The sequence below is a fragment of the Atta cephalotes genome (assembly GCF_000143395.1).
Source record: "Atta cephalotes unplaced genomic scaffold scaffold00025, whole genome shotgun sequence".
NCBI lineage: Eukaryota > Metazoa > Arthropoda > Insecta > Hymenoptera > Formicidae > Atta > Atta cephalotes.
In genome coordinates, this window is record NW_012130089.1 from 929,559 (window position 1) to 945,550 (window position 15,992).

General features: G+C 31.3%; 4 protein-coding genes across 4 annotated transcripts; 3 read left to right on the forward strand and 1 right to left on the reverse strand.

The window, feature by feature from the left end:
- Positions 1 to 1,372: 1,372 nt before the first annotated feature.
- On the forward strand, positions 1,373 to 2,941 carry LOC105620237 (uncharacterized aarF domain-containing protein kinase 1). Its single transcript, XM_012201742.1, has one exon. It carries the CDS (start codon positions 1,373 to 1,375, stop codon positions 2,939 to 2,941), a length of 1,569 nt encoding a protein of 522 aa, XP_012057132.1.
- Positions 2,942 to 3,230: 289 nt separating this feature from the next.
- On the reverse strand, positions 3,231 to 4,470 carry LOC105620238 (39S ribosomal protein L11, mitochondrial). Its single transcript, XM_012201743.1, has 3 exons — positions 4,324 to 4,470; positions 3,931 to 4,120; positions 3,231 to 3,493 (listed from the first exon to the last, which is right to left on the reverse strand). The coding sequence occupies exons 1-3, from the start codon at positions 4,468 to 4,470 to the stop codon at positions 3,231 to 3,233; spliced, it is 600 nt and encodes a 199-aa protein (XP_012057133.1).
- Positions 4,471 to 5,221: 751 nt separating this feature from the next.
- Positions 5,222 to 8,472, forward strand: LOC105620239 (protein PFC0760c-like). Its single transcript, XM_012201744.1, has 4 exons — positions 5,222 to 5,374; positions 5,446 to 5,893; positions 7,490 to 7,606; positions 7,757 to 8,472. The coding sequence occupies exons 1-4, from the start codon at positions 5,222 to 5,224 to the stop codon at positions 8,470 to 8,472; spliced, it is 1,434 nt and encodes a 477-aa protein (XP_012057134.1).
- Positions 8,473 to 9,676: 1,204 nt separating this feature from the next.
- LOC105620240 (peptidyl-prolyl cis-trans isomerase-like 2) lies at positions 9,677 to 12,228 on the forward strand. The gene is made up of 9 exons (XM_012201745.1): positions 9,677 to 9,708; positions 9,810 to 10,179; positions 10,288 to 10,453; positions 10,550 to 10,704; positions 11,002 to 11,125; positions 11,200 to 11,348; positions 11,499 to 11,650; positions 11,738 to 12,070; positions 12,135 to 12,228. Exons 1-9 carry the CDS (start codon positions 9,677 to 9,679, stop codon positions 12,226 to 12,228), a joined length of 1,575 nt encoding a protein of 524 aa, XP_012057135.1.
- The last annotated feature ends 3,764 nt before the right edge of the window (positions 12,229 to 15,992 follow it).

The window sequence follows — 15,992 nt, forward strand, 5'->3', positions numbered from 1 at the left end:
GTATTACGGAAAAATTATGCGTATACTGATATTATGAAAAATTTTGGTTTAAAATACTGGTATTTAACAAGCAATATTGATATTTGGATCTCGATTTTGCGTATACCGCTATAGAATATCGGTTTTTAGTCCCTGATTTATATAATACTGAAAAATTAATGTATTGATATATTACCGCTATTTTTCATATTTTAAATTCCTGAATATAAAATAATAGATTATAATAGAGTTAAGTTTACATTAGTTATATTCTTACAAGATAGATAGAGGAAAGTTAAAATAACGAACTTTAGAAGGATATTTTGTATAATTGTAGCAAAAAGTTTCTGAAATTTGATTTTGACGAATATATACCATTTTCATATAGTTTGAATAATAAAGATTGTATACAGAATCTTATCATTTACTCATAATTAAAATGTAGAAATGTACTTTTGAATTTCTATTGCTAATTATTTCTGAAAAAAATGAAAAATTTTTGACAGTATCTCAAATCTAACTTTAAAATCTTTATATTTTAAACTCTTATAACTAAGTTGCTTCACAGTGAATCTATTTCGGATTTTGTTATAAGTATCTGAATGTGTAAGAATAATAATCTGTAAAATTTTTGTTAAATTTCTAATATTTTAGAAATAGATATTAAACATCCTTTTTGGACATTTTGGTAAAATGTTTCATTTTTCTTTTCCTGCAGAATAAGATAAGTGCTGCTCGAAAAATATAAATTCTTCTTCTTTTGTCAAAAAAGAAGATGTAACAATTATTGAATGCATTTGTAATTCAATCAATTTTAAATTCCATGTTCACTACATGAATTCACTGCGAATCCGTTCCGTTATTAAAACCGCATGGAGTATTGGAGAAACGGAACGTACCCTGCACTCCATACTCCCATGCACTAAATACTCATGTGCTTCATATAAGAAACGGAACGCACCCCTAATGACACGCAGTGACACGTTCACGTGGTTGAATTGAAAATAAATCCAAGTTGATCTAACTGTTTAGCGATCATTTGTAAAAGTATCGTGTATTTATAACCTTGCCTGAAAATACACATAAAATTGGCACAGAATTGTTCGATCACAAGACGTTCTGGTAGATATGTAGAATACAAACGAGGTTAGCTTAATCACTTTCTAAAATTTATACTCCTCACTATTCTTCAGTTTGTCAGTTTCGATGCCATGAAACGCTCTCGTATCGCGCGAATTTATGAGGATTTTTAATCATCATCATTTTAGGTTAGTGCAATTTTATAATTATACTGATTATGTAATGTTTCTAAAGTATCTTAAGAGAAAATATATTTTACAATTCGTTTTTTTTCTCAGTTAAAAGAAAAGGACGATCTGTCAACCGAATTGCGATGTTTACATCCAGAAGGCTGTTCAAAGCTGTTGTTATTGGAACAGTTGGATTGGGTACTCTGGCATCTCTTAGAACAAATGAGTATGATATCAGTGCCATTGGTATTGTACGCTTAAGCCGTGCTGCACTAACAGTGTTTGACATAGGCCGTTATTATAAGAGAGAATTATATGATAGTAAATTGGATAAAACATCACCGGAGTACTTGCAGCTGAAATCAAATGCTCACAAGTATGGAGCGCAGAAACTCTTAGAGCTTTGTTGTACCAATAAAGGAGTGTACATCAAGGTAGGTCAGCATATAGGTGCGCTCGACTATCTGTTGCCCCAGGAATATGTACACACCATGCGTGTACTGCATAATGCGGCACCTCAGTCCTCGTTCAATGACGTACTTACCGTTATTAAGGAGGATTTTAAGAGGTCTCCGTATGAGATATTTCAGAGCATCGACCCAGAACCTCTGGGTACTGCTAGTCTCGCACAGGTGCACAGAGCCGTGCTGAAAAATGGCGATGTGGTAGCCGTGAAGGTACAGCATCGTGCAGTCAAGAGTAACTCTTATGTTGACATTAAGACCATGTCGACTTTGGTGCGCATTACGTCGCTGATATTTCCGGATTTCAAATTCGACTGGCTAGTCAAAGAGACAAAGAGGAACATTCCTCAAGAGTTGAACTTTACTCAAGAGGGCGAGAATGCCGAGAAGGTACAAAGGCTTTTCAAGAACTATCATTGGCTAAAAGTACCACAAATATACTGGGACTTGTCGTCATCCCGCGTGCTCACAATGGAGTTCCTGGAGGGCGGACAAGTGAATGACCTAGAGTACATGCATGATCATCAGTTGAATCCATACGAGATCACCAGCAAGCTCGGTCGTCTGTATAGCCACATGATCTTTATTGAAGGTTTCGTTCATTCGGATCCGCATCCCGGTAACATCCTAGTGCGCAATCGCGACTCCCAGGCGGAAATCATTCTGCTGGATCACGGTCTTTACGCCGATCTATCCGATCAATTTCGCTGGGACTATTCAAAGCTATGGCTGGCGATTCTCGACAGCGATCGAGTAGCTATGAAGAAATACTGCGGTCGTCTCGGTGTTGAGGATTACTACGGTCTGCTGTCAGTTATGGTGTCGGGCAGAACTTGGGAAACGATTATGTCAGGCGTGCGTAAAACTCGCTATGACATTAGCGAGAAGGAGATGTTTCAGCAGAATGTCCCAAACTTGCTGCCGCAAATCAGCAATGTGCTGGACCGTGTCAATCGGCAAATGCTGTTGATTCTTAAAACCAACGATCTCATGCGCTCTATCGAGTATTCGCTGCACACTCAATCCAGGATGACGGCCATAATAGAAATGTCCAAGTGTTGCGTGCGTTCTGTATATGGCGAGAAGTTTCGACAATGCTCGAGTGCATGGGATAAATGCTGGGTGTCGTTAGCTGAACGCTGGGCGCTTCTTAAATTATCATTCTATTATATGTATCTGGGCCTGATACACTTCGACCTAAACAACTCGGTCAATTCTCTATGGACAAAGGACTTTTATCCTTTTTAACAAAAAGCCAGTCTATCAATTGAATTCTTATAAATGTCTATATTAAAAATTTTTTTTTTTCCAAGTCTATTTTTTTTTACTGAATGTAAACAATTCATGTATTTGTACATAGTAACCTATAAAAAATGTACATTTTATACATCAGTTTATCTTTTAATTAGTCATTAAAGTTGAAGAAAGATATAACAAATTTAAGTATTTTTGTAATAAATGAATCTTTGTTAAAAGAGTCGCTGTTTATTATATACATATATAATTACAATAGGAACAAAAATATTCTAGTCATAGATTAGTTTGTTCTAAGAACTTTGCTTTCTTTAGCTAATTGAAGCTGCTCACGATATCGCAAAACTTCCACTTCTCTATCCTTCAAAAACTGGTTATATTCTTCTGGATCTATTTCACGCACGATTTCGATGCCACATGTACGAGCAATGCCGACAATCATTTGACACATTTGTTCTAAATTTAACAATGCATTGGGTGGATCCTCCAGCTTAATTTTGGCGATCTCATATAAATGTTTAAGAGTTATCTTGCCAGCTACTTCACCTACAAAAAGATATTCATGAATCTTTTTTATTATCTTCTCATATATTCATGTTATATTATTTCTCTATTGAATATCAAGGAACTACAACAATTATTTTATATTCCAAGGGCAAAGCAATAAATTAAGGATAACATGATTATCACTTCTCTGATTTTTTGATCAAATCTGTAGTTAATTACTCAAAATCTTAAATTTTTTGGAAAGAATTAAATTTGACTTTTTTTTTTTAAGAAAATATAAAACTAGAAATTTTGATAATAGCAATTAATTTTTGCCATGAGGATCAAATCTGGTAATGTTGTTTTTCATTTTTAAAGAATACTACAAGAAAATTGAAGGCAATTTCGACAGTCGATCTACAGTGAAACATTAATAAAAAAGTAGCTGCGACTGAGAATTTAAATTATCAAGTTGAAAGGAAGGTTAATACTCGTACCCTTCTTTATTCTTCCTTTCTGTATTCCAGCAGCCTGTTTCAAGTAGTATATTGTCGGTGGTTTATGGATTACTAGATCATATGATCTATCAGACTTCACTTTCACACGACATGGTAAAGGAATGCCTTCCTTGATATTGCCTGTCTTATTATTGAAATCCTTGCAGAATTTTTCGATGTTGATGTTCCTCTGGAATCAAAATCATCCACATTAGATGCTGTTGAAGACGAGTAGATCTTGCAAATCTAGCATGATTACTGTCAGAAAAAAGATTAGAAATAGAATTTAGGAGAGGACAACAAAGGAATTAAGAGAGAGAAAGAGAGAGAAAGAGAGTACAAAGAAATCAAATTTTTTTTTCTTTCTATTGAAGTTCAGCGTGAAGTTCTAACCTGACCGAGCTGGGAGCCAAGTGGCGGTGCGGCTGATGCCAATCCCGCGGGAATATTCACGCGCAGTTTTGACGAGTGATCGACTTTCTCGACCACCTTCTTGCCCATCTTTCCTATTTTTTTCATTTTTCCCAATACTTTCGACATCTTTCAATTTTAATATATGCACTGCCAAAAAACATATGTTTACATTCCTATAACCTAGTTTACCTAAAGATCTATTCTTTTTATCTCAACTTCTTGCAAGTTTAAATTTAGCAAACCGAACAGACTTGTAGAAAGTGAAGAAGCTGAGTGTAAAAAGTGTAAACACGCGAACAGATCTAATCAAAGATGATTGGTCCTTGTCTTTTGATCCAACCAATCATCGATTGCTATTTGGCCACTCATGTTCTTGCGTATGTTTAATTGCTGCAGCCAATCAGAGCTTGACTTTTTAGACCGCCGTTTTCAGGTGAATTGATTTCAATACTTGTTATGACAGTAAAACTCAGTTTTCTGCATATTAAATAATTAATACTCTATTGGTAATTACTTATTATCATTTATTACTTATTTAATTTACTTAATTTATATTAGAACTTGATTATTTGCAATCATTTCAAATTTTATGTCAAGCACGCGAGCCATATATATTTTAAATGTTGTTTTAAAATGGCGAAAAATAAGGTCAGTGCGTGGCTATGCGCAAACTTCTTGCTTTAGTTACGAGCAGACTGAAGCATAGCATGGCATAGCACTTGTCTACTTGTATCATGCTATAAAAGTAGCGGATAGTTACAACATAAGCAAGTTTGATTGATATCAAATCTCGAAAAATCCGACAAATAATTGACAATATCAGAGATCTCGTTATCGCGAACAATTATCATTGTTTTCTGGATTGATTTCGCACAGGATGACGGGTTGTTGCGTCCCCGGTTGCAACAATTCGAATAGAAAGGGATTTTTGATGAGAAACTTTCCTTCAAATCCTGATCGAAAAAAACAGTGGATCGCCAGTATTGGTAGACCGAATTGGACACCCAGTATGCATAGTCGAATATGTGAGGTATGATTTATTTGAATTTTTATTGTTACTGTTTGTAGAATGGATTAACGAATCTGTCTATTTATAAATAGATACATTTCACCAAAGACATGTGGGAGAAAGAGCGTTGTGATGGCAAACGCAAACTAAAATATAATGCTGTACCTGTGATTTCTTCTTCTGTGCCACACATTGTATCTGTGCCAGAAGATATTCCTGTGCCACAAGATGTTTTTGTACCACAAGATATTTCTGTGTTACAAGATATTTCTGTGCCACAAGATGTTTCTGTGTCGCAAGATATTCCTGTTTTATCAGAAAATTACAACAAAAACAATGTCATAAACATGCTTATTGCAAGCATGACAAATGAAGGAAATGTAAAAATAAATTATCAGTATCAATTACACTCGAACAATATTAAGCAATTAAACGATAAACAACCGGAAGATCTTTTAAGTATGTTTACGAACGTTAAGGAAGAAATAGACTGGAAAAAACGATGTCAGGAATTGAAGCAGTTATTGGTAAAGAGCAAAAGTAAGTGTGAGCAACTTCAAGACGCTATGAAAAAACGCGAAGAGTTGTTTAACAAGATAATAAGAAAGAGTTATCTATACAAGATAAGATCAGAGAAACGTTTGAAAAAATTGAGGCAAGAAAATCAAATTTACAACAAGTTAAGAGGTAGATTAGGAGAAGTCTTCAATGAAGATCAGATTAGGGTTCTCACCAATCCAAAAATGAATTGCCGAGAATGGTCCGATGAGACAGTTAAACGAGCTATTCAGTTAAGACGTGCATGTGGCAGTGTTGGGTACCAACAGATTCTAGAGCAACATATTCCTTTTCCCTGTGAGCGAACGCTTCGAAGAAAAATACATAATGTTGAATTAGATAAAGACACTGAACATATTACAACTGAATATCTTACAACCGAACATATTACAACCGAAGAAGCAATTAACTTATTTGATAACAAGGAGGAATTATATTGAATGGTACAAATTGCTAGCTGCTTTGTCTCTTTCTTAGTTATTTAACATTGTTGAGTTATATATATTTATTTTTAACCTTTTAAAAACTAAACTGAGTTCAATTTCCAGTTGATTGTTAGATAACTCTCGTTCTAAAGGAAAACACCATTTTTTCTATGGAGTTGATTGTGGATCTGTACAATTGTTAATAGATAACTAAACTTAGTGTTCATTCTCTCTTACATGAGTTGTCATTTTAGTTTCTTGAAATTAATTTTGCGTCTATTAATCAGATAAAATTAATTACATGTTCAGATAAATTAAATTATTTTAATTACATTAATTACATGTTTAGTAATGGATCTCAGATTTAGCTAGTCATTCAATTCATAACATTCAGCACAGAAAACTTAAACAACTTAAATTTCTAAATGGATCTAAATATAGAAACTAATCATACTAATCATACATACATTAAGCCTGTATCAAACTATAAACTGAAATTGAGATTGGATTGAAATTTAACCATTTAGAAGAAAGAAAAATAAATATTAAGTTTAGTCAAATTTGATTTAATTAGTCAAATTTAATTTCAATTTCTAGTGTGATACAGGCTTAAGATTTTTTAGTACGATTAAAGTATAGTTTCTATATTTAGATCCATTTAGAAACTAACAATAAACAAAGTAGACAAAGCAACTAGTCAGGGAGTTGATCGTGTATCTTGAAAGATTAAAATTACAAAAGCGAGCAAATTCACTAGAATATTTATTTCAGTGGTCAACATACTTAATACATTTGACTTATAAATTTGACTTGTAATTTTCACTAGTTTTCACTTCGTTTCAAAATACACAATCAATCGACTGTTCACAGAATGGTTGAATACAATTGATTAATCTATAAATAAGAACTATCATGTTTAACCATTCAGCATATAATATAGTTATTTTATCAACTTGATCTCATTGTTAATATTTTATTAGATTTTACTAAAAATGAAAATTTCAAAAACATCAAATATCATTTTAGAAGATAAAAATTGATACATTATTAATAACAATTTTATATTATCAAATATTACTTATTATTTCTAATTATGGTGTTGTATGTGGAAGAAGAATATATTTCTGTATTTTTTTCTATTTAAATTCTACAGATGATGGATGTATACATGTTCCAATTGAGAATCAGAGAATAGTGCAACCATATAATGCATTAGGAGAAATGGGAAATACTATGAATAAACATGCTTCCAATGAAATACATGATAAAAGTAATAATATATATATATATTATTAAAATTTATATATTATATAATTTATATATTATATATAATTATTAAAATATTTAAAATTTTCGTTCTAATTCTATTTATTATCTCTTTCTATAATATTTTAAAAATATTCCAAAACGATTTTTCTAGATCATTTTTCCTGGAATGAAAAAGCTGTCTTTTTAATGCTGGAAGAGTACAAAAAAAGGGCTGAACGCTTTAGAAATCCTGAAAACAAGAAAAAGCAACTTTGGCAAGAAATATCTGACGAGATGATAAAATATGGGTATAAAGTTAAGGCAGATGCAATAAACAAAAAGTTTAGGAATTTGAAGATGAGATATTTAATTATAAAAAATAGTGACAAAAAGAAAATATCAAGATCTGGTAGAATGTCTTGGATTTATTTTGACATTATGTCCGAAATTGTTTTTGCTGATAGCTCAGTAAATTCAAACTTAGCAATGGCATCAGCTGTATTTTTTAATAATGATAATGGTAATGATAATACTCAGAATGAAATTGAAAAGATTACTAGATTTGAAAATTCTATTTCTAAGAATTTAAGTGATCGAAAAATCGAAAATGTTTTATCGGTCGCATCTACTTCTAGTTCAACTATCAGTATATCAAGTATTTTAAAAAAAAATTTACGAAATAAAAAATTTAGAAAGAGAAATAAGCCTATTGATAATTATAGAAAAAGATATATGGAAATAGAAGAAGAACAAATTAAGGAATTAAGAAAGATAAGAGAAGCTATAGAAAAAAATAACAAAATACAAAAAGAAAGAGTAGAGATATTAAAACAGTACTCGTTAATTCAACGAGGAAATCTCAATAATATTTTTTATTATTGCTCTTAATACTTTTTGCACGATAACAATTCGCGATCGAAGTTCTAGTCCTTCATATCTAGGTCTTGATAGTTCAATTCCAAAGATCTAATTAAATACAGTAGTGAATCTAAAATCTTTTTCAGTTGTTACAGAAACTGAAAAATATTAATTTATAAGAAGAATTTTAAAGATTATTACATTTATTTTCTAATTTTATAACATCTATGGCTGTTTTTTTATTTTTCAGAGTAATGGCTTAATTTCTAGTAACTACTGTATTTATATTTTTATATTTTATATTTTGGAAAATGTTTTCTGTCTATTTTTTTTGCTTTATTTAAAGAAATAAAACAATTAAAAATTTTATGTTTTATTAAAAAATTATCTAAACATTTATAATTAACTTTAATGTATTGAGATTATATAATTTTTTTTCTATTGCGATCCTATATCTCGAAAATTTGCAAATTAACTTCGTTATCTTGATTTTCAATTTATTGATATTAATAAAAATCTATGTTTAATTCTAAAATATGTAATTTATTTGCATTATTTGTACTCTAATTTACTTCAAAATTATATTAAAAAATTCTCTGATTTTCTCTTGAATAAAGATACCTGGAATTTCCAGAGAATTTACAAACCTTTAAGTTTATAATGATAATTAATAACCCTAATATTATGATATATAATATTGCGATATGTAATATTAAAATACAAATATATTGATTTTCGTGTTAAAGAAAAATTACGACAGCATTTTTTTTATTTTGTACATTTTTAATAGTTTCAATGGGATTCATTGTGAAATTTATCTATTATTAAAAATATAGATAACATTAAAATAAAAATATAATATTGAAGCGATTTAGAAAGATATTTTTTTCAGAATGAACATTCATTTACATTTTTTTTTTAAATGAAATATTTTAATGCATCAATACGATAGAAAACGTCATAAGCGGTCAAATAAATCTTTTGTATCTTTAAATATCGCGGTCGATTTCGCCATGTTCTTTCAATTTGACCAATTCGTTAAGGGTCTAAAATGTCGGCGAGACTTGTATATCTGTATATATCAACTATTCGATGGACGAACAGAATTGACAAGTATCGTGAATTCAAGTTTGTGAGACATTTGTTCAGTTCATAATTGATCGTAATTCATTTCATATTACTGCCAATTACTGCGACATTTTCTTAAATAAGACAGCTGTAAAGCTACTTCAAAATGGGGAAACGCCAACATCAGAAAGATAAAATGTGAGTTGCATTATTATTCTTCGTACAATCTTATAGCCTAACTACAACAAGATATCTCGCTTTTGCTTCCAATCATTTGACAAACTTCCAAATTCCTTCAGGTACTTAACGTACACGGAGTGGTCGACGTTATACGGTGGAAGAAAATCGGGAACGAATCTGGAAACAAGCGAGGAGAAGACGTTCAGGCGATTGCCATACGATCATTGTTGCTTATCTCTTCAGCCCTTCGAGCACCCTTATTGCGACCTGCATGGCAACGTGTTTGAGCTGGAGGCTATTTTGCAATATATAAAACAGTACAAGCACAATCCCATAACAGGAAAACCACTGGATGCCAAGAGCTTAGTCAAACTGAACTTTTATAAGAATTCTCAAAATGAATATCAGTGCCCTGTTCTTTTCAAATTATTTACAAAACATTCGCATATTGTTGCTATTAAAACTACAGGAAATGTTTTTTCCTATGAGGTGAGTGTATAAAGTATAATATTTCTATTTTTATTTCACTTTAGAGTCTACTTTGTTTTTTTTTAATCTAATCTAATATATTTGTATATAAAAAAATTATTCTTTCAGGCTGTTGAACAGTTGAACATAAAAACTGGAAATTGGAAAGATTTGATGAACGATCAGCCATTCACTCGCAAGGACATTATCACAATTCAGGATCCAAATAATGCAATGAAATTCAATCTGTCAACTTTTCATCATATTAAAAATAACATAAGAGTGGAAGATGAAGGTAGGCTTCTCACTCAAGATTCAGTTCAATAGAATGAGTTTTATAGTTAACACATTCAATTTTGTAAATTATATATGTATGAATGATATTTTTCAGAGATAGTGAGAGAGAGGAATAATCCAAACGCAAAATTAAAAACTGTATCAGCAGAAACCAAGGAGATCCTGATTGAATTAGAGAGAGAGTACAAGCCGGCAAAGAGTAATGAGAAAGATGAGCTTTCTATGCAGAAGGCTGATAAATTTAACGCTGTTAGTACATCATTTGCAAGAAATTTATATTGGCTGCGCTTAGCAAAAAAAAATTGTAATTGTTAAATTGTTTGTTGTTGTTAAATTAACTGTTCTTAAATGTTGCTTTAATATGATTTGTTTATACATTTAGATCTAATGAGGAACTTGGAGCAAGATTCACAATCATATTAAAGAATTTTATAATAATTACAAAGCTGCTTTTCCTGCTTTGTAATTATTATGTATGTAATTATTGTGAATGTAGTTATTATAGCGAATATTGGAAAAGTAATTTTATTATTTATTTGTATGTAGGCGCATTATTCCACTGGTGCGGTTGCTGCAGGGTTTACTTCAACGATAATGCCGGCAGAGACTACCCATCAAGCAGCTGTGATTGCAGAAGATTTAGTGCGATACGAGAGAGTCAAAAAGAAAGGTATGTTATTGTAATTGAGTTGATTTTTACTCAAGCTATATATTCTTATTCTCACTTATCTGCTTTTTATTCAGGATATGTAAGATTCCTCACGAACTTTGGGGCTTTGAATTTGGAACTTTATTGTGATATGGTTCCGAAAACCTGTGAAAACTTCATGAAACACTGCCAGAATGGTTATTACGACGGCACAAAGTTTCATAGGTCGATTCGAAATTTTATGGTAAGTATATTGAGCGCGACGAGTCTCTTGAATGAATTTTGAAAATTGTATTTTGCATGTTTTTTTTATTTTTCTATTTTATTTTTCTATTTTATTTTTCTATTTTTCTATTTCTTCTTTATTTCATGCAGATATTTCATTTTTCCACAGATTCAGGGCGGTGATCCGACCAATACAGGTAATGGCGGCAAATCTATTTGGGGCAAACCATTCGAGGACGAGTTCAAGTCTAATCTGGTTCATCAAGGCAGAGGTATTCTGTCCATGGCAAACTCAGGGCCAAACACCAATGGATCCCAATTGTAAGATCAAACAGAAAAATAAAACAAAGAACTTGCATTTTGTAATCCTGTTATTATTTTATTAATGTATTATTATTGTCATTTCAGTTTCATCACATTTCGATCGTGCAGACACCTCGATCGCAAACACACAGTCTTTGGGAAGATCGTAGGAGGTCTAGATATGTTAAATGCGATGGAGAAGGTGGAAGTGGACAATAAGGACCGACCGATAGAAGATATAGTTATACAGGGTGTCCAGGTTTTCGTGGATCCTTTTCAAGAAGCGGATGATCAGCTCGCCGCGGAACGAGTTGCCGAGGCAGAACGATTGGCTCAAGAAGTGAGTCAGAACAAATCGACCGACAAAAAGGACAAGAATGACATTCAGAAGATCTACCGATCGGGCATAGGAAAATATGTGAAATTGGAGCAGGAGAAGTAAGATCATGAACCGAGATTTGTTAGTTTTAATTATTTACGCGGCGTTTAATTCGATTTTCAGATTGGACAAATGGGACGGGAATGCAGAGCCTTTGACAAAGAAGAAGAAAGTCTCGTCACAATCATATGGAGATTTCTCCTCCTTCAACTTCTAATAAATTCATTCGGATAATTAGAATATCGAATGTAGATAATGTATCATATGTACATAGTCTAGTACTAGTTTATTATACGTATAATTTTTCTGGCAATTTGCCGTAAAGCTTCTGGCACATTCAAGTTGTTATCTTTTGAAGAACTAAAATACGGAAATCAAACATAGTTGCTGATAGAAAATGGTAAGGAACTTCGAATATTATGTTACATATATAAATATGCGATTCCCTCGATTGTTAAAAATACAACCCTTAAAAATAACATTGCAAATTTTTATCACTGAGAGATTGAATAAAGAATATGTATTAATTAAGAACACTCATTTCTTATTGGAAAAATGCGCATATATTTTAATTTCGAGTTGAATTTTGATTTGCATTGAATTTAATTAAGATGTTTAATTAAGATGCTGGATTACTTGATTAAAGTGTTTAGTTGTCTAATGTTTTCTATCAAATAAATCAATTTTGATTTAATAAGTTTAATTTACTCTTTATCTTTTCATTTAAGAAGATAAGGGCATAAAATACACATTAATATTTATGCTTTAAATTGCATATGTGAAAGTTAACATTCTGTTTTTATTGAGCAACACATTTTTATAGATTATTTTATTTGATATTATTTGATATAGTTTTATTATAAATAAAAATTTTAAAAATCTAAATTTAAAAAATTTTTATTTATATATAAATATTTGAAGTACTAAAAATTACTTATGCAAAGTTTCATTGAGATTCCACTAATTAGTTTATAACAAATAAATATTTTGTTTATTTACTGAACAATTAATCTCTGCATCTCAATGTAACTTTATATAAATATTTTTGAATTTATAAAGTACTCATATTAAAAAATTAAAATTTTTATCATTAATTTTATAATAAAAAATAAACAATTTTTAAAATATTACTTTTTATTGAAATAATTTTTTATTAATCCAGACGATCAACTCTAATCTTTTTGTCTAATCTATTCTTTTAAATGCAATTTAATAATAATCTGTAATTTTTTTCAAATAATTCTTAACATATTGCATTTGCCTTACAAGATCCTTAAAATTAAAAAGGATAAAAGAACATAATCCTTAGAACTCGAAGCAAAAAGTAAAACTAAGATTAAAGTTCATTTATATTGGTAAAAACGAGCATAAATCTTATTTCTATATATATCAATAGATTTATAAATCTATATATATCAGTAGATTTATAAATTTAATTGAAATTACAGTTAATTTATATTGCATAATTCGCACTTTTTTATATTTCTGAACAAAAATCTGTGATCAGATATGTTTAGGGGTTCCGCGATGCTTAGAGCGGCTACTGATCCGGTCGAGGACCGGAGCCTCCATGTTTGACGTTTGCGGCGCGCGGGCGTGCGAGTCGGAGTGGAACAAGTTGTCCAGTGCACGACGGTGACAAGGGCCGTGTTCTCTCGGCGATCGGCACGACCTGTTCGGCTGGGTGGAGGTGGCCGCGGTATCCCAGAGTTTCGTGGGACGGAGATCCCGGCTCGCATCATGGACGATCTGGGTGAGTAAAACTTGGAAAAGTTGGAAAATTCCGGCCAGACGCTGAGTTAACCTCCCACAGGCGCGCCTAGCCTGTCATTGGGACGACGCAGGGATGCTGCTACTCGTCGATCCGTGAAAGGATCACGTTGGCAGACGCATCGCCGAGTATGAAACCGGATCTCTTTCGTCAAGTGACACTTAAAAGATGTTTTCATTTGCCAAAGGCGATTACTGGAATCGAGGTTACGTTTTCTTCTTTTCCTTTTTTTTTCTCAAAGATCTCGGCACTCTTTGAGATGTATTTGTTTGCGTTCGCCAGGCACATTGATACCTGTCAGCATTCTGGAGCGCGTTTGGTACCGTTACGCTGTCATCAAGAACATTGACAGTTTGAGATGCATTCTTTTTACGTCTTTCAGGAATGTTGGAATTTATTGATACGAAGATCTCTTTAAGTGTTCAGTAAAGATAGTATTGCTTTGAAACATGTGTCTTTGAGATTAGAGAGACTTATATTGTCGTCTAGTAATAAATATCGCTGTATTCTTTATACCACATAATATTTAGAGTCGCAAAAAATGCAAGAAATTGTTTTAAATTAATACAGGAAAGAATGATTTTGTTGAAATAGATATAGATTTGAAAGTAATTTTATTAAACCATCAAAATAATTGGTATATAAGACAGATATGATTAAAAAACAATTTTGTTAAATTATCAAAATAATTATGTAGGACACTCAAATATAATGAGTGATGCTTGAATAAGTTTAGATATTCTAATAATCAATTTAAATATCCTACATGATTATTTTGATAGCTCAGCAAAATTATTTTTGAATCTATATCTAGCTAAGTTTTTATATACTTTGGCAAAACAATTTTTTTTCGTGTATAATTAGAAATAATTATATTAAAAATTATAATATATCATTTAATATATACATTTAATACATGATATATATAATTTTAAATTATGTATGGTATATATTATGTATTAAATATATAATATATATTAGAAATTACAATTACATATATTTATAATTTATTTTAAATTATATATACTATACATATATCAATATTATCAATACATTTTTGAACATAATGATACCGGGGGAGATTAATCCTACACTGAGAAAAAATATCCTAAATTTAAATAAATATTTATTTGAATACTGCCAAACTAAACATTTACTTACAATAAATAAATATTTACTTAATAAAAAGAAGTAATTAATATCAAATTAATTTTGGTATCAAATAATCAAATTAGTTTTTTGTATCAAATAAATATTTATTGAAATTTAGGATTTATATATTTTTCTCTTATGTGTATTCGTGTACTCTTTGAACGACTCTCTTATATGTTTTGTCGGCAGTTCTCTCGACTTGTTTCTAATTTGCTAATATCATTACGAATCCGCATAGATCCATAAAGCATGCTGAATATCCACGAGAATGGGGGAGGAAAGCTATGAGAAACTGGAGGGGCATGGTCGTGACTATTATCTTGTACTCCTATATGGCGAGAAGGCCTCATTGCATTAGTGTTATGCCAGCTGTACATTAGTTTGTCACGCACTCGTTATGGTACCGCAGCTCACATTCGCGGTACATTCGTGACGTGAGACGGGACATTTCACTTTACACGCATTGATCGGAAATGCAAGACATCAAGCGCTGAAAAGATAATCTCGGGCAAACGAAGAGAAATCCCTTGTGTACGATACGAATTTGGCAAACTTAGAGTCATGTGATTTAAATTAGGAATGAAATGTATTGTGTTTCGAGTGCAAAAGAACCACATTGCGCATTTCAATGAGAATATCTGAATGTGAATAATATTTCTGCATCGTTTTGCTTTTCTGATCGACATCTAATGGTTGTGGTTGTTAACATACGATAGGTTGCTAACGATACGATAAAAAAATCCTACTATACTACATGTACTTTGCCATTTACGCGTAATTCTAAAATCTGCCATTGGTGTGTAAGAATTTAATTACTATTTCCTGTAGGAAAAATCGAGTCATATATTTAAAACTGATATAAAAAAAATATTGTTCTAACTATAAAGTATTAAAATTATTCCATAATAATTTGCGCCATTTAGCCGCATTGACTCTCATTACTTTACTTTTGTATATTATTTAACACTGATATTAAATCCATTCATATTTTATAAAGTATACATTATATCTCTTTTCTGTAGTTGAACTACTATACAGTTTTGAAATTTAAAGTGAGA

Bases quoted from the DNA above. Each gene is read 5' to 3' on its own strand.
- LOC105620237 (XM_012201742.1), top strand. From the start codon at position 1,373: ATGTTTACATCCAGAAGGCTGTTCAAAGCTGTTGTTATTGGAACAGTT.
- LOC105620238 (XM_012201743.1), bottom strand. From the start codon at position 4,470: ATGTCGAAAGTATTGGGAAAAATGAAAAAAATAGGAAAGATGGGCAAG. The intron at 4,121-4,323 runs GTTAGAACTTCA...TTTTGATTCCAG, and splicing joins TTGGCTCCCAGCTCGGTCAG to AGGAACATCAACATCGAAAA. The intron at 3,494-3,930 runs GTACGAGTATTA...ATCTTTTTGTAG, and splicing joins GAAAGGAAGAATAAAGAAGG to GTGAAGTAGCTGGCAAGATA.
- LOC105620239 (XM_012201744.1), top strand. From the start codon at position 5,222: ATGACGGGTTGTTGCGTCCCCGGTTGCAACAATTCGAATAGAAAGGGA. The intron at 5,894-7,489 runs GTAAGTGTGAGC...TAAATTCTACAG, and splicing joins GTTATTGGTAAAGAGCAAAA to ATGATGGATGTATACATGTT. The intron at 7,607-7,756 runs GTAATAATATAT...CGATTTTTCTAG, and splicing joins CAATGAAATACATGATAAAA to ATCATTTTTCCTGGAATGAA.
- LOC105620240 (XM_012201745.1), top strand. From the start codon at position 9,677: ATGGGGAAACGCCAACATCAGAAAGATAAAAT. The intron at 10,180-10,287 runs GTGAGTGTATAA...TTATTCTTTCAG, and splicing joins GAAATGTTTTTTCCTATGAG to GCTGTTGAACAGTTGAACAT. The intron at 11,651-11,737 runs GTAAGATCAAAC...TTGTCATTTCAG, and splicing joins AACACCAATGGATCCCAATT to TTTCATCACATTTCGATCGT.